We start from the raw sequence: 16,137 nt of genomic DNA, 5'->3' as shown, positions 1-16,137 counted from the left end.
TGCTGTAACAGAAATACCAAAAACGAGTAGCTTTAACCCTTTCATGACCCAATTTTTTTTCCTTTTTTAATTTTTTTGTTGATACCATGTGTTTTTAGTAATGGAGGATGTGCTGAATTAATGAGTGTGCCTGGATTTTCCATAGTTAATATGGTTTTTGTTTTATGCTTCATTCCACAATACCAAATAAAAATTTTCAAAATTTGTGTTTTTCCTACCAAAATTTCAATGATTCAGCACCACTTCGTACAGTACCCCATAAAAACAGTAATTTGGGGCACACGCCTCTTTTTAATGTTTCAAACTGTTAGATAGGGTCCTGCCTGCCGGCAGCACGTACTGTCAGTGGGACAGAAGCTTCCCAATGAACCCCAGTGGTACAAAAAGTAAGTGGTAGCTGTGTATACCGCCGGTCCTGACTAATGAACAGAATTTTCTCACAGTTTAGGCGGCTGGGAGTTCGAATTCAGGGCACCAGCTCTAGGGGAAGGCTCGTTCTTTGTTATCTCTGAGGGAAGATCTCTTTCGGTTTCCGTGGCCCTGGCATGCCTGGGTTCCTTGGGGATCTCCACGTGGCTCCTGTCCTCCCGTTTCTGCTTGCTGTCTATGCTGTCTGTGCTGCTCTAGATAATCTCAACAGTGACTGGATTCAAGACTCATCCTATACCCATATTGGCCTCACTAACATAAGCAAGAAAACCTTATTCCCAAGTGGAATTATATCTATAGGTGTTGGTGTTAGGTGCCTTCGACTCAGTTCCAACTCATAGCAGCCCTGTGTACACAGAACAAAACACTGCCCAGTCCTGCACTATCCTCATCATTGTTGCTATGTTTGAGCCCCTTGTTGCAGCCGCTGTGTCAGTCCATCTTGTTGGGGGTTTTCCTTTTTTTTACTGATCATCTACTTTACCAAGCCTGATGTCCTTCTCTAGGGACTGATCCCTCCTGATAACCTGTCCAAAGTATGTGAGACAAAGTCTTGCCATCCTCACTTCTAAGGAGCACTCTGGTAGCACTTCTTCCAAGACAGACTTGTTTGTTCTTCTGGCAATCTGTGATATTTTCAGTATTCTTAACCAACACTGTATTTCAAAGGCATCAATTCTTTGGTCTTCCGTATTCACTGGTCAGCTTTCACATGCATACCAGGTGATTGAAAATATCAGGACTTGGATCGGGCATACCTTAGTCCTCAAAGTGACACCTTTGGTTTTTTAACACTTTAAAGAGGTCCTTTGCAGTAGATTTGCCCAACGCAATGCGTCATTTGATTTTCCACAGGTGTACGGGTTAGGATTCCAACACATATTTTGGGGGAACTCAATTTAATCCGTAACAATAGTGTTTTGTGATCTCAACAACTTTCCCCAACCCCCAGATCCTCATTGTAGTGTCCATTCCCCATCCTGTTTGCATGATGGTGAGGGCTGGTGCTTTATTTGGGGTTTTCCCTTTGCCTTCTAAGTGTGTGTGTTGTGGATACTCCAGGCAGCTGGGAGACATGAATATGCACATTGTGGGCATGAGTGTCCCTGCCCTGTGGCTGCTGTCGCTGACCACAGGGACTCCAGCCACACTGCAGCATCACTCATGTATCCATGTGATTTCTCTGCCCTGTCCATTCCCGGTCACCACTCAACAAAAGCACATTCCTTGTCTTTTCTGTCTCCCATTTTCTCCAAGTGGCTCCAACACTCCAGCTGCCCTTTGCCATCTTGATTCTTCTAGCCCTTTCTAAGAGTCTATTATGATTCAGGTCTCCCACCATTGTCCTAAATTGTCCTCTCCTGTGCTTCTACATGAAGGAGCACTGGCTGCGCAGTGGTTAAGCGCTCAGCTGTTAACCAAAAGATTGACAGTTCGAACCCACCAGCCACTCCTCAGGAGAAAGATGTGGCAGGCTGCTTCTGTAAAGATTATTGCCTTGGAAACCGTATGGGGCAGTTCCACTCGCCCTGCAGGGTGGCTATGAGTGAGAATCAACTAGACTGCACACAACAACAGTACATTTACCCTGTTTCATAGTCCCTAAGGACATATTCTCTGCTCCCTTTCCCAACAGCTTACCAGCTCCACAAACCATCCCTGCAGCTGACTGTCCCTGTGCCCCCACCCTGCCCCCAGGCCAAGAGTAGCACATGTACACTTAAACTGGGCACATGGAGAAACATGGCTTTGACTCAAGGGCCGATTCTCCTTGTGAAGATTCCAGCATCTGCTAAGCCAGCGTGGAGGAGGTTTGGAGGCATCAGCACCCAGTACCCCTTGGACCATCTGCGAAGATGGGCCCGGCCATGGTAACACGGGCCGAGCCCTCACCTGGCCTTAAACTAACCTTTTCTCTTCTCCCTGTGCCTCCCACCCCCCAAGCAGATAACTCTCTGAGTCTAAGTCTCACTGAGCTTTGCTGCATAAAATAAGCATTCTACTAAATTCCCTCCTGGCATCTTTTTAAAGAACCCCATTTGTTATGCCGCTGGAAAATACAGAGCTAAGAGCTGAGAGCTGCAGCCAATGACCACGTGGGTTACATACCATTAATAACAGCAGAGTGGAAGAGGCACCACAGCAAAATAATATTTTCACTCATTGAGCTGTTTTCTGTCATCTTTGAGAGAGTCGGGAAAATGCTCCCCAACTTCTAGAAATTCCTGTTCAGTTGTAACAATACTGGAATATGAGCTGTCTTCGTGTTGCCAGCATTTCTGAGTTCCTGTTTGAATAATCTCCTCCTGCTGCCCAAGCCAGTAACCTTAAGCAAATCATTGAATAACCCAACTGCACACTGGCAGACCGGGCAGTGCTTTCCATCTGGTGGGAAAAGCCGATGTATTTTGCACCACAAAATGGATGCGAATACATTTGCTGGTGATTTTATCTCATTTATTCTTCGATTCATTGGGATTTTTCTTTTGTTGGTTTTTGCTTTCAGTTTCAAAATAATACTTAATATAGGTTGTTTGGATGTGTAAAGAGGAAATAAGGCGCAAGAATTAGCCCTTTAATTTCACTGGAAGTCTGAGAGATCAAAGAAACCAATAGCCCTGACTCCAAGAGTTCTGATCACATGGGCTTCTGTTCTGAAAAGCCCTCCTGCGAAGAGGTGCCCAAGTCCCTGGGTGATACAGTTACCACGCTCAGCTTCTAACCAAAAGGTGGAGGTTTGAGTCTACCCAGAAGTGCCTGAGAAGAAAGGCCTGGAGATCTACTTCCAAAAATCAGCTACTAAAAACACTACGGAGCACAGCTCTACTCCAACACACATAGGGTCACCATGAGTTGGAGTCAACTCAACCGCACTCGCTTCTTCAAGAGATATGCAGGCCCCATCATCCCCTTCAGCCAAATTAAACAGGACTCGAAACAAAGGCACATACCTGGAGTCCATGTAATTGTGCACAACCCAAAAGCCACTCTTCAATCTGCATCCTGGGGACCTGGCAAGCAGCTGCCCGTCCGAAGGTGTCACTGGGTGCAACATCCAGCAGTGAGCACAGTCCCCAGCGAGCTGTCCATCCTGGGTGCAGGGCTTCTGGGTCTCTAAGCTTCGAGGCCAGCGAGCTGCCTGCTTGATGGACAGGGGTGTGTGGAGGCTTTGGAACGTGGGGTGGAGTGCCAGAGATTAATTAAGTATATAATTAAGTTTATGGACTGGTTAGGCCAGAGGAATACAATAGACAAAAATATGAGTGTTACCAAGCACAGGGATTAAATGCTGAGCGATAGATTGAATCGATAAGTTCTAGGATGTCAGTGTGTGAGCACAGAACACCGAGGGCTTGGAATGTCCAGGGTTTTCTCTGCTGAACCTGGCCAGTTCCTTCTTCTTAGCATGTTTTCCACGTAGATACGGCCAAGTGACTTTCTCCTACCCACCTGTCTGTAAATGCTAAAGAGAAGGTGATTCCACTGGGTTGGGTAGGTTCCACCGAAAAGTGCAGAAGGCAAACAGAATCTGGGTCCTTGGATCCCTCTGACCCCAGAAAATGGCTTGAAACCAGGGTCCTCCCTCCATTACCTTTGTGAGCATTTTTCTTGAAAAAAACAGGAGAAAGTGGAGCACTGGGAGGCAAAGAGCAACAGTTTACTAAAGTTTGTCTGTAAAGGGTCAAAGAAACCCTGCTGCTAACATACTTAGAAGCCCGTGTGCACAGATTTTAGATTTCATCTAGCTCTTGATAACTTCTAAGCACTTCATCAATGTGGCGAGTTATTTGTGCAAACTCTTCAATCCTGGTTCAGCTTATTGCTGCGCTCCGCTGTAACCCCAGAGCTAGTCTGCCTGGAGAATGCAGGTGTGGGTTTTATACATTTGTAAATGCCTAACAGCGAGAGGGGTAAATCTAACCCCAAAACAAAAATTATGCATTCCAAAGCAGGTATGATTGGCTTTGGGATTACCCACTACCAGAGACCCTTCACATCACAGCCTCTTGAATGAGAAGCAATAACCCCAGTTAACCGTGGCAAGGAGTGGCGAGAGAAACACTTCCTAAGTTAATTAAATTAACAACAAAGTCGATACCGCTTTGAACACAGCCCCACCACCACCACCCCGCTCCGCTGAGTTCAATGTTAACAGCCGCCTTCCAAAGGGCCTTGTATTCTTAAGTGTCCTCTTAGTTTCAGCTTCTTGGAGCACTGCTAGTATCAGACGTTCAGAGACACTCTGTTTAATATTTGAAGTTGTACACCCTGTGGATATTTTTGTACCGCTACTGGTGATTCTGAAAAGAGAGGAAAATGTAATGATTTGGTTCACATGTGAGCCTTTGCCACCTCTGGAGCAACCCAGTAAATCCTTACTAATTCATCCTAAAGATAGAGAACCCTGTTGCAAATTACCAGACCGAGTGCGTTTACAAGAAAGATAATAAACGTGATTTTTATAAAACCTGCTCTGTCAGCAAAAGTGCGTTCTCCAGTTTATTTGGACGGGGTCATTTAATTCTGATTATGATCACAGTTCACAGCACTACCCGGCTGATTCTTGTATATTCTGTAAAAAAAAAAAGAACGAGGCTCTAGAATTAGCAGCTCTCTGTGGATCTCTGGTACTGAATGCTAGCTGATAAACAGAACGGGGTTGCCAGGTGTTTGTGCAAATTACGTAGTTTAGACTAGAGGTTAGTAAAATTAGAATCAGCTGTGTTCTTCTGATTACCTAATCATTCATCTGCTCTTTTTAGAAAACATGAAATTCATCAGTCAAAATTTGATCAGCAGCCTGCTGAAGGAGATGCAGCGTTGGTCTTGCCCGGGTTTGTGACAGCTAGGTTTACTCAGAAGCAGGGAAACGTGCCTTTTCATAAACTAGACTCCACACTCAAATCCCCCTGACTAGCCTAGCCACGAGTGATTTCAAGTGTGTGTTTTGCGTGCATGTTTTTCTGCATTCTCTATGCCTTGCTCATTGTGGGTGCTCATCAACCATGTACGGAATTGGATAATGTGTTTTAATTGAATTTAGTCTTATTTTGTGTCTCGATTATTTGCTCTGAAGCATCAGCACTCATTGCTCGTTTTCTCTTGGAAGTTCCCAGTATGGCACCATCTCGGATCGGGACTGCCTTGAAAGGCTGACTCTTGGGCGAGTCACAAGCTCTCTGCTCTGCATTCGAGTCCAAAAATCTCTGCCTTTTGCAGAATTCTTTTCTGTAAAGAGTAGGGTAATAGTGGGTTAGCATCAAAAGGTCGTTATTTAACAGCGGAAGTTGTTATCATGAGACTTCAGGTGAAAAAAAAAAATAGGCAAGTCATTCTTCCTCAGCAGACCATCTCTTTTTCTATGTTCCTGAAATCCCTGAACTTTTTAGGGCAAACAGAATCAAAAAGAGGGTGTTTATTTGAGGGGAGGAGAGAATGGAGAAGATCAAGAAGAGAATACAAGGGATTGAGGAAGCCCTGGGTCGTTGTGATGTAGCTGACTCCTTGATGTCGAGCCAGGATCAATACTTGTCTCCGGTCTTGTCGTAAGCCTTGTTTCGTTTGTTGTTGTTAGGTGCCATCTAGTCAGTTCTGACTCATAGTGATCCTGTGTACAACAGAACAAAACATTGCCCAGTCCTGCACCATCCTCACAATTGTTGCTGTGTTTGAGCCCAATGTTGCAGCCACTGTCAATCCATCTTATTGAGGGTCTTCCTCTTTTTTCAGTGACCCTCTACTCTACCAACCATCATGTCCTTCTCCAGGGACTGATCCCTCCTGACAACATGTCCAAAGTACGTAAGATGAAGTCTTACCATCCTTGCTTCTGAGGACAGCGTTCTGGCTGTCCTTCCAAGAGAGATTTGTTCATTCTTCTGGCAGTCCATGGTATATACAATATTTTTTGCCAACAGCGTAATTCAAAGCCATCAATTCTTCTTCAGTCTTCCTTATTCTCTATCCAGCTTTCCCATGCATATGAGGTGACTGAAGACACCATGGCTTGGGTCAGGCGTACCTTAGTCTCAAATTGACGTCTTTGCTTTTTAACACTTTAAAGAGGTCTTTTGCAACAGATTTGCCCAATCCGATGCTTATTTTGATTTCTTGACTGCTGCTTCCATGGGCATTGATTGTGGATCCAAGTAAAATGAAATCCTTGACAAGTTCAGTCTTTTCTCCGTTTGTCATGATGTTGCTTATTAGTCCAGTTGTGAGGATTTTTGTTTTCTTTATGTTGAAGTGTAATCCATACTGAAGGCTGTGGTCTTTGATCTTCATCAGTAAGCCCTTCAAGTCCTCTTCACTTGCAGCAAGCAAGGTTGTATTATCTGCATATCGCAGGTTGTTAATGAGTCTTCCTGCAGTCCTGATGCCACGTTCTTCTTCATATGGTCCAGCTTCTCCAATTAACCAGTTGTTAGAACAACAGGATACTGAGTCATTTAAAATCAGGAAAGATTTCATCTGTAGCAGGTATTAAATTGTGGCTTAAGGTGTGTAACCTGATGGAGGACACACAGTTCTGTGCCGAGGTCACACCAGACCCCTTGCCTTCTGCTGCTGCAATCAGCTGCAGTGCAGCAGCAGCGCCCCCCCCCGCCCCAGGCCCCCTCAGTAGGTGGTGCCTGCAGCGCATGTTAACAGCACTCTGCTGAGCTGTATTTACTTACCACCAGGCTTTTTGTGGCCAAGGGAAAGGGTTGGGTCTTGATAATCAGCTGTCCCTCCTTTGCTGACATATGAAGCCACCACAAGTCCATCCAATTGAACACCAACTCTTTCCAGGTAATTTCTGTGCAGACAGCACCTTCATTCCATGAGAGCATAAATATCAGGCTCTGTTCAAGGTGTTGGGGATATAGCAGTGACCTAGGAAGAGGAAAACTTTGCTCTCATGCAGCGTAAATCCTTATGGGATGCTAGTAATGGTGGGGGGCATGGACCTTGTTACCCAGAAGCCCAGGTGTGAGCAGGGGTATTAAAGAGACCCCAGAGTCCCTTGCACACCTGCCTTGGCATGCCTGCTTTCTGAACCCTGACTTACCTGTTACTTCCTTCTATCCCTTGTTTGTCCACCATCTTTCCATTCAGAGTGCAGCTATCTCCCTCTCCATGGAAACTAACCTTCTCCTAGCCCCGCTTTTTACCTGGCACAGGTTGGGGGGTAACCTCAGGGCCCCTGCAGCATCTGGCATCTGGCTGGATTCCTGGTCCCTGGAGGCTCTGGATTCTGTCAACAAAGGGGGACTGGACAGTGAGGAGAGGGAAAACTGTTCTGTCGTTATCAGGGTAGTTATCCCAAGCCCAGCCAGCAGTGGGTTTCATGTTCCCTGAGAAAACATTCTGGAGACGAGAACCGCCCCAGAATTCAGAGTTTTGGGAAAACATGAGTCTGAGAAACTCTCAGTCAGCTCTGAGGGCCATTTCCCACCCTGATGCTTTGCCAAATCTAGTTGGAAGCTTTGGAGAGCAGTAGGAAAGGCCTGGAGATGGACCTGCACCAGGGATCTACTGGTCTGTCTAGAGACTATCACGTCCCTGGGGCTGTTGTTGCAGAGCACCACAGATATGGTGGCCCGCAACAACAGAATATACTCTCTTAAGTCTGGAGACCCAAAGTCTGAAATCTAAGGGCCGGTAGAACCATGTTCCTCCTGGAGGCTGTATGGGAAGATTTTTCCTGGCCTCTTCCAATTTGGGGCAGCTCCAGGCATTCCTTGGCTCGTGGATGCATCACTCCAATCTCTGCATTCTGCCTTCACATGGCCTCCTCTGCATCTGTGTCTTCTCTGGTGTCTCTTATAAGGACACTTGTCATTGGATTTAGGGTCCACCCAGATAATCCAGAATGGTTTCATCTTGAGATTCTTCCGTTAATTACATCTGGAAAGACTCTATTTCCAAATGGGGCCCCATTTGCAGGTACCCGAGGTTTCAACATGGACCTATATTTTGGGGGGACAGTTCAACCCACTCCAGAGACATTTTCCCACTCATTTTTAATAATACTTTCTCAGCCAGAGTGAGATATTTTACTAGGACCCACCAAGAAATGGCATGAAGCGGCCTTCAGATGTTTTCAGATTGCAGAGAACTCTTTGCTGGCAAGTTAAAAGCCATCTGTTCCTTTCCATGAACCAACCAGCTAGTATAGATGTTTCCTGTTCTTTGAAATGAAGCTCAAGATGTTTTTTGAGTTGCTCCTTGATTTTGTTTCCTAAGGTTTTCTTGTTGTTCTTTCTGTGTTTCTTGATCCTGCTATCAGAATATACCTGTTTTGGCCCTATTAACCAGGGAAGGGAAATGAAAGATTCCCCATGGAGGTCAGCAGAAATCTCTGGGGTTCTTAAATGAAATTGGGCTTCAAAGGTAATGGGTGACTGTCTGATGACGGACTTTCGCTAATTTATGTACTGTCGACACTCAGTTTATAAAATGAAATCTCCGCCATGCTGGTTATTTACGCTTCCTCTGTTTAATTATAGTTTGAAAATGAGATCATCACCAAACTGGATCATGAAGTGGAAGGAGGCAGAGGGGATGAACAGTACAAAGTGCTATTTGATAAAATGTAAGTGTTGATTAACAGTGGGATTTACCTCAGAATATAGGCAGAGAGACTGTAATCAGACGACAATGAACTTTGTAGCCCAGAAATAATTAAAATGTGTTAATAATGGAAAAAATATTTTAAATTGCACCTCTGTCAAGTTTCTTTTTCTGAGTGTAATTAACAAGGTGTGTCTAATTATTTTTCCAGCCTCTTGGAGCACTGCAGGAAGCATAAATACCTCGCCAAAACAGGAGAAACTTTTGTAAAACTTGTTGTGCGTCTGATGGAAAGACTTTTGGATTATAGAACCATCATGCATGATGAGAACAAAGAAAATCGCATGAGCTGTACTGTCAATGTGCTGGTGAGTGGAACGTTAATTAAATTTCCGATCTTCACAGCAAGCCAGAAACTGAACCAAGACGTTCAAGAGCCTTGGGACAGACGGCCACTGAGCTTCCCATGGCCAAATGCAGCTTCTTTTGCTTGTTTCCCCATCTGTCCGCAGGAAGAGATAATGAAGAACTGATTGCCTTGGTGGTGCAGTGGTAAAGTGCTCCACTGCTAACCAAAAGGTTGACAGTTTGAACCCACCAGCTGCTCCATGGGAGAAAGATGTGGCAGTCTGCTTTAGTAAAAAATTTACAGCCTTGGAAACCCTGTGGGGCAGTTCGCCCTGTCCTATAGGGTCACTATAAGGTCGCTATGAGTCAGAATCAACTCAACAGCAATGGGTAGGTTGCATTCCCACTCTGCACAGGTTGTACATACCTACCCTCTGGATGTTTCCTCATGGTTAATCTAGATATTTCTCCATGGTTCTTTTGGATATTTCCCTATGTTCTTCTGGATGTTTCCCCTTGGTTCTTCCGGATGTTTCCTCATGGTTCTTCCTGTTGTTAAGAATGACGAGCCATCTCATTTTGTAACCAGGGTAGCATCAGCATTGGTCACAGTTCTTAAGTGTTTTGTTATTTGGGGATTTATAAACATGGCATCTAGTGGGTTGAATGGTAGCCCTCTAAAAGATAGTCCATGCCCTAATCTGAGGAACCTGTGAATGTGACCTTATTTATAAAGCAGATCTTTGCAGATGTAATTAAGCTCTTGTGATGTGATCATCCTGGATTCCTAATTGGATCCTAAATCTAATGACATGTGTCCCTGTAAAGACATAGAAGAGGAGAAGACACAGACACAGATGAGAAGGTCATGTGAGGATGGAGGCAGAGATTGAAGTGATACAGCCACAAGCCCAAGAACAGCTCGGGCTACCAGAAGCTGGAAGAGGCAAGAAAAGATATCTCCTGGAGCCTTCAGAGGGAGTGCAGCCCTGCCAACACCTTGATTTCAGACTTCTAGTTTCTAGAATTGTGAGAGAATAAACTTCTGTTATTTCAAGCCACCATGTTTGTGGTACTTTCTCATGGCAGTATTGAGAGCGATGGCTCGGGTGAACTTGGCTGCTGCCATCCCTCGGATCTCTTAAGCACCTGCTTGTCATTGGGATATGGGTGGGTTCCGTGAGCCTCCCCCTTCCTGAAGTAGGTAGGCCCCACTGATGCACATCCAGGAAATGGTTCAGGACAAATGAGCTTGGAGGAAGCCTAATGAGGATGCTCAGCTCCAGTGGTTGGCAAACGTCATGGGTCCCAGAATCCACACAACTCCCCCATCAGGCTTCAGATCTCTCCTGCTCCAGCAGGATTCAGAAGGACAGACTCCTGGCCCTTTTCCTCAACTTCTCCTGCCTTGGGAGAGGGAGCACGGAGGAAGACACTGCTCCTACTCTGTTTCCTTCACCTACCTTTTCTCTTCCCAACCAACTGTTGGCCTCTGGACCATCAGTCATCGCCAAATGATCTTTAGATAACACGTGGATACTTCAGCCCCCTCATACAGATCCATCATTAGTGTGAACATGTAGGTACTTTTCACTCACTGAAATGGACGTTTCTGCCAGGAGGAATGTGACAGGTCATTCATTCTTTAGAAGGCCACTGAAGACAATGGGATTAAAAAGACGAAAGGGGCTATGTTTACTTTCCATTCGTTTTAGTATCAGTCTGTGCTTTGGCATGGGAACGTCGAAGCTGAAAGATTGCGAGCAATCTCAGCTCCTTCATCTATGGCCGGACAACCTGTTCTAACAATAAATATGTCCTGTAACAAGTTTTCTTTTCCTTAAAAATCTGAAGACATTTATGTGTACATCATAAGGGTCTTGGGCAGCTGTAAAAATTGCTGGTTTCTGGAGTCTGTCCTTGAGACTTGACCCACTGGCTGAATTTGTCTTTACCTTCACCTGTAGATTGACTGAGTAGCACAGGTGTGATGAGCTATGCCCCAGGTAAGCCAGACTTGATCTTGTACACAGCAATGAACCTTCGTTGCCCTCTTGCATTCTTGCCTCTGTCCAGAGTATTTTGTTGTGTCAGTGTGGTTGACATGAAATAGAAATTGGTGTTTTTCTGTGGGATAGAAATGGAAACCTTTCCAAAATAATTCCTTACTGTGGACATAATTTTATAATGTTCCATTCGATCCTTATGGTAAAGACTGAGGCAAACTGATGTTCAGAATGAAGAATTATTAAGTTTATTAGGTTTCCAACTTTGATTTTGAGGCCACTTATCCTGGTGGCATAGTGGTTAAGAGCTACGGCTGCTAACCAAAAGGTCAGCAGTTTGAATCCACCAGGCACTCTTTGGAAACTGTATGGGGCAGTTCTACTCTGTCCTGTAGGGTCGCTATGAGTCGGAGTCGACTCTCAGCAGCAGTGGGTTTTTGGGTATTTGAAGCAGGATCTCATATGCTCACGAGGACACGAGCCTGGTGGAGACGTGGCGGCCTGCTCTGGATGTGCCGTCATACCACAGTCCAAGGCCAGGAAACAAACTCTTGAAATGAAATCCACTCTCATGGTTCCCAGTGTTAGCATATGTTCCTTTTTCATACAGAGCCTGACTGAGGCCCTACCTATTTTTACCGCTGTCAGCATGAGCTAGGTTTTAACTAGGAAATACACCCAGGATTTCTGAGATTATCTGACGTTATTAACTTCCTTCTAATTAGGACAGCCTGAGTCATTCCATGCAGATCCAGGCATTCTATTCTTAACCATTTCCTGGGGATGATAGTGTGGATCCAACCTCCTGTCGTAATTCTTTTATCTTAAAAATAAAACAGAGCTAGGGATTAAAGGGAAACAAGAAAACTGCAGTTTTACAGATATGTGTCCTATCTCTGCATACTAACTGCCCTGCTCACAATTAGTCATGTACAGATATACTTATAATAAAGTTGTATGTATATATATATATATATGTTTTGTATATAAATTTTATATATATATATATCTCTATAATTTAGATGTATATACATATATCTACACAGAGAGAGAGCCTCCTGATCATTTTTATCTTTTCTCCTGGTACTTGTTTATGAAAGAAAATAGTAGAGATATATAAAATGTATCCAATTTATCACTAAACAAAAATCTTCCTGAAACCCTAAAAATAAAATAAAATGAAGGACATAGAATTCGTTCATGCCCCTTAAAGTCCATTTGCCAAGTTCCCTTTAGAACCAGTGCTAGGTTTGCCTTTATAAAAACAGAAGTGGAACATTCTAAGTTGTGTGGGCTCATTAATGTCCCAATCTTTCTTGCACTTAAAAAATAAAATAGTGGCCATCTAAGATACAACTGTTGGTCTCTCTTCCTCTGGAGCAAAAGAGAATGAAGAAAATCCAAGAATCAGAGAAGTAACTGGAATATACGGCAAATTTTCTCCATGAACTACATACAGCCTCCTCTGCCTTGTGACCAAACAGAAGAACTAGATAGTGCCCGGCTGCCACTACCAAATGTTCTGTCCAGGGACACAATAGACAGATCCTGATAGAAAGGGAGAAAAACATGGAACAGAACTTTAAATTCTTAGAATCCAGACTTACTGGACCCATTGACACTGGAGGAATCCCTGAAACTATTGTCCTGAGACACTTTTTAAACCTTGAACAGAAACTATGTCCTGAAGTCACCTTTTAACTAAATAGCAGATAAGTTCAACAAGTAAAGAAGTCCACCTTGAGAACTGTGCTTTTTTTAAAATTTATGCATATGAGACCAAATAGACAACAGTTACTCTAAAGCACAAATAAGAAGTTTGGGGGTCAGTGAGACCAAATTAATGAGAATGTTGACACAAACTGAAAAAGTAACCAGTGTCACTGAATATTATGTGTAGAAATTGTTGAATGGGAACCTGTTTTCCTGTGTATACTTTTACCAAAAATACAATAAAATATTAAAATAAATAAGAGGCCTGGGCAGTCACAAAGCCTGGCAACTTATATTCCCTTAACCTATCCCTGCAAGCATGTCTACATGTCGTATATTAACTCCTGGGTCCCAAATGGACAGAATTCACATTTGTAATTTTTTAACAAGAATTTCATTACCAACTCCTAATCAAGCAATCTTTAATTATCAGTTGATAACCTTGTTGTATATCATTTAGTTCTATGCAATTATCAACACAGGCTGCCTCTAAGACTGGTAGAGTTTTTTAGAGATATTAAGTTATTCTTATTATGGCCCCTTTACAAGGCTAAAAGCCAGTCTAGGACCCGAATTCCAAAAATCTTTGTGTATATTTTAGTCATTAATATGTACAGAATTAAAAAAAAATGTAAATATATAAGTTCTGAAAGGTCAGAATCTAAGCAGTGGATCTGAGTTGGGGGACTGGTCCCAGTGGGTTCCTGGGGGTGCTTCAAGCCCAGCATTGACGTCTGTCCTGGTGTGGAGGGAACTCAAGAGACACACCGGCGGTGGTGGGGGGTGTGGCTGCGGAAATGCTGCTACAGAGCCCAGGATGGAGAGCAAGAGCAGCGTGAACTTTTATGTAAGTGTCATGGATTGAATTATGTCCCCCCAAAATGTGTGTATGAACTTGGTTAGGCCATGATTCCCAGTATTGTGTGGTTGTTCTCCATTTTGTGACTGTTGTTTTATGTTAAGAGGATTAGGGTGGGATTGTAACACCCCCCTTACTCAAGTCACCTCCCTGACCCAGTGTGGAGGGAGTTTCCCTGGGGTGGTCTGCACCACCTTTTATCTGTCAAGAGATAAAAGGAAAGGGAAGCAAGCAGAGAGTTGGGGACCTCATACCACCAAGAAAGCAGCACCAGAAGCAGAGCGCATCCTTTGGACACGGGGTCCCTGCACCTGAGAATTGCCTCAACCAGGGGAAGACTGGGGACAAGGACCTTCCTCTAGACCCAACAGAGAGAGAAAGCCTTCCCCTGGAGCCAACACTGTGAATTTGGACTGTGAGAAAATTAATTTCTTTTTGTTAAAGCCATCCACTTGTGGTATTTCTGTTATGGCAGCACTAGATGACTAAGACAGTAAGAAACGCAAAGGTTTTATATAGCATCGGAGCCTGAGAGCATGCCTCAGTTCTAGCGAGGTTTTGAAGTCCCCGGAAGGGGAACAGAACTCAGCACAGGCAGGAAATAGAAGGCATTTCCCTACCTTAGAGAAAGGGATGAAGGTCCCACGTCATCCCCCTTGTGAAATTGTCAAGAAGCATGATCAAAAGCTTAGGAAAGGATTAAAAATAAGAGCACAAAGGGGGCTGGTAAGAAATAGTACCTTGTAAATGCTGGCAAGTGAGAGTTGAAGATGAAGGCTCCAGCCCCTGCCTTTGATAGATCCTCTTTTCTGTGTTGCTCTGGGTTGTTGGCTGAGAATCAGCTCATTACCAAGCCGTGTCAAATGAAGTGGAGGGCGTTCGTGTCTCAGATGCAGCCAGATATGAAGATCTGGGTGCCTTTTTCTAAACATGTCCCCTCCTTACACTCTACACTTAACATACCATTTCTTTTCAGGGAGGTCAAGCTTGGAAACAAAGCCTTTTTTCCTGATGAAATTAGCCCGCTCACTTTATCTTACTGAATAAGTGTACATCTTCATAATGGTGATATTCGCTAGTTACCTCAGATTCTAGAGTTCTTACTTGGATTTTCAGGTGTTAAATTTCACATTGAAAGTGGCTGTGATGTTTCCATGCCTCAGTCACTTGTCAAGTGGCCTCTCTGTACCTTTCTGGGGCCTCATGTATGATAGAGATTTTAAAGTGTTTGCAGAAATTTTCACATTAAGAAATGTTATTGTGATTGAAATGTGTATGCTCCGATCGGAGATACGTTACAGGAATATGTAGAAATAGCCCTTTCTGTCAGTGTGTATGCACAACCTGCTTTCAAAGTGCCAGCAATATTTGTCCTTTGGTGATTGGCCTATTTCCCTCAATATAATGTCCTCAGGCTCCCTCCATGCTGTAGCATGTATCAAGACTTCATTTGGTCTGCTGGCTAAGTAGTATTCCATTGTATGTATGTGCCACATTTTGTTTATCCATTCATCTATTGGTAGGCATTTAGGTTGTTCCACCTTTTGGCTATTGTGAATAGTGCTGCAATGAATATTGGTGTACAAGTCTCTTTTTGAGTCTCTGCTTTCAAGTCTTTGGGGTAAAGACCTAGGAGTGGAATTGCTGGGTCACATGTAGTTCTATTTTTAGTTTTTTGAGGAACTGCCACACTGTTTTCCACAAAGGCTGTACCATTGTGCATTCCCACCAGCAATGGATAAGGGTTCTAATTTCCACACATCCTTGCCAACATTTCTTATTTTCTGTGTTTTTTTAAGTCAGGATAATTTTCAAAGTATAGGACATTTAACAATCAGAATAGCAAAGAAAGTAAAAGGCAAAAAAAGGCTTTGCATTTTATGTGAATTTATGGGTCTAATCCAAAGAGCTGGGCCCATTTCAATGTGTGTGACTTGAGCTGAAGAACCATGTGTTTTTAACGTGTACGTGGCGCCTTTTGTGGAACAGGGTTCTCAAACAGCACTGTGGTTTGATTTTTCAGAACTTCTACAAAGAAATTGAGAGAGAAGAAATGTATATCAGGTACGTGTCACCATCTTGCTTGTCTGCGCTGTCTGCATCTTTAGTATAATTGCTGTTTTGTAACCACGAGGGCTTATTGTGTTGAAAATTGTGACTCCTGTACATGAGTGTGGTGGGGCTCCCAGATCTATCCTCAGCCCTTTTGTCCACACAGATGCAGAG

The 16,137-nt window shown here is 43.8% G+C and overlaps 1 protein-coding gene across 3 annotated transcripts in view; it reads left to right on the top strand.

The window, feature by feature from the left end:
- Window positions 1–16,137, top strand: part of DOCK1 (dedicator of cytokinesis 1) — a 542,476-nt gene that overhangs the window by 453,362 nt on the left and 72,977 nt on the right. For all 3 annotated transcript variants that reach the window (XM_064269186.1, XM_064269185.1, XM_064269187.1), the window contains exons 34-36: window positions 8,922–9,007; window positions 9,197–9,353; window positions 15,935–15,975. In XM_064269186.1, coding sequence (XP_064125256.1) covers window positions 8,922–9,007; window positions 9,197–9,353; window positions 15,935–15,975 — 284 coding nt within the window. The remainder of the gene's footprint in view (window positions 1–8,921; window positions 9,008–9,196; window positions 9,354–15,934; window positions 15,976–16,137) is intronic.

The sequence above is a fragment of the Loxodonta africana genome, chromosome 16 (genome assembly GCF_030014295.1).
Source record: "Loxodonta africana isolate mLoxAfr1 chromosome 16, mLoxAfr1.hap2, whole genome shotgun sequence".
Taxonomy (NCBI): Eukaryota; Metazoa; Chordata; class Mammalia; order Proboscidea; family Elephantidae; genus Loxodonta; species Loxodonta africana.
Note: the sequence above shows the minus strand (reverse complement) of the source record. Positions and strands in the feature narration are given on the sequence as shown.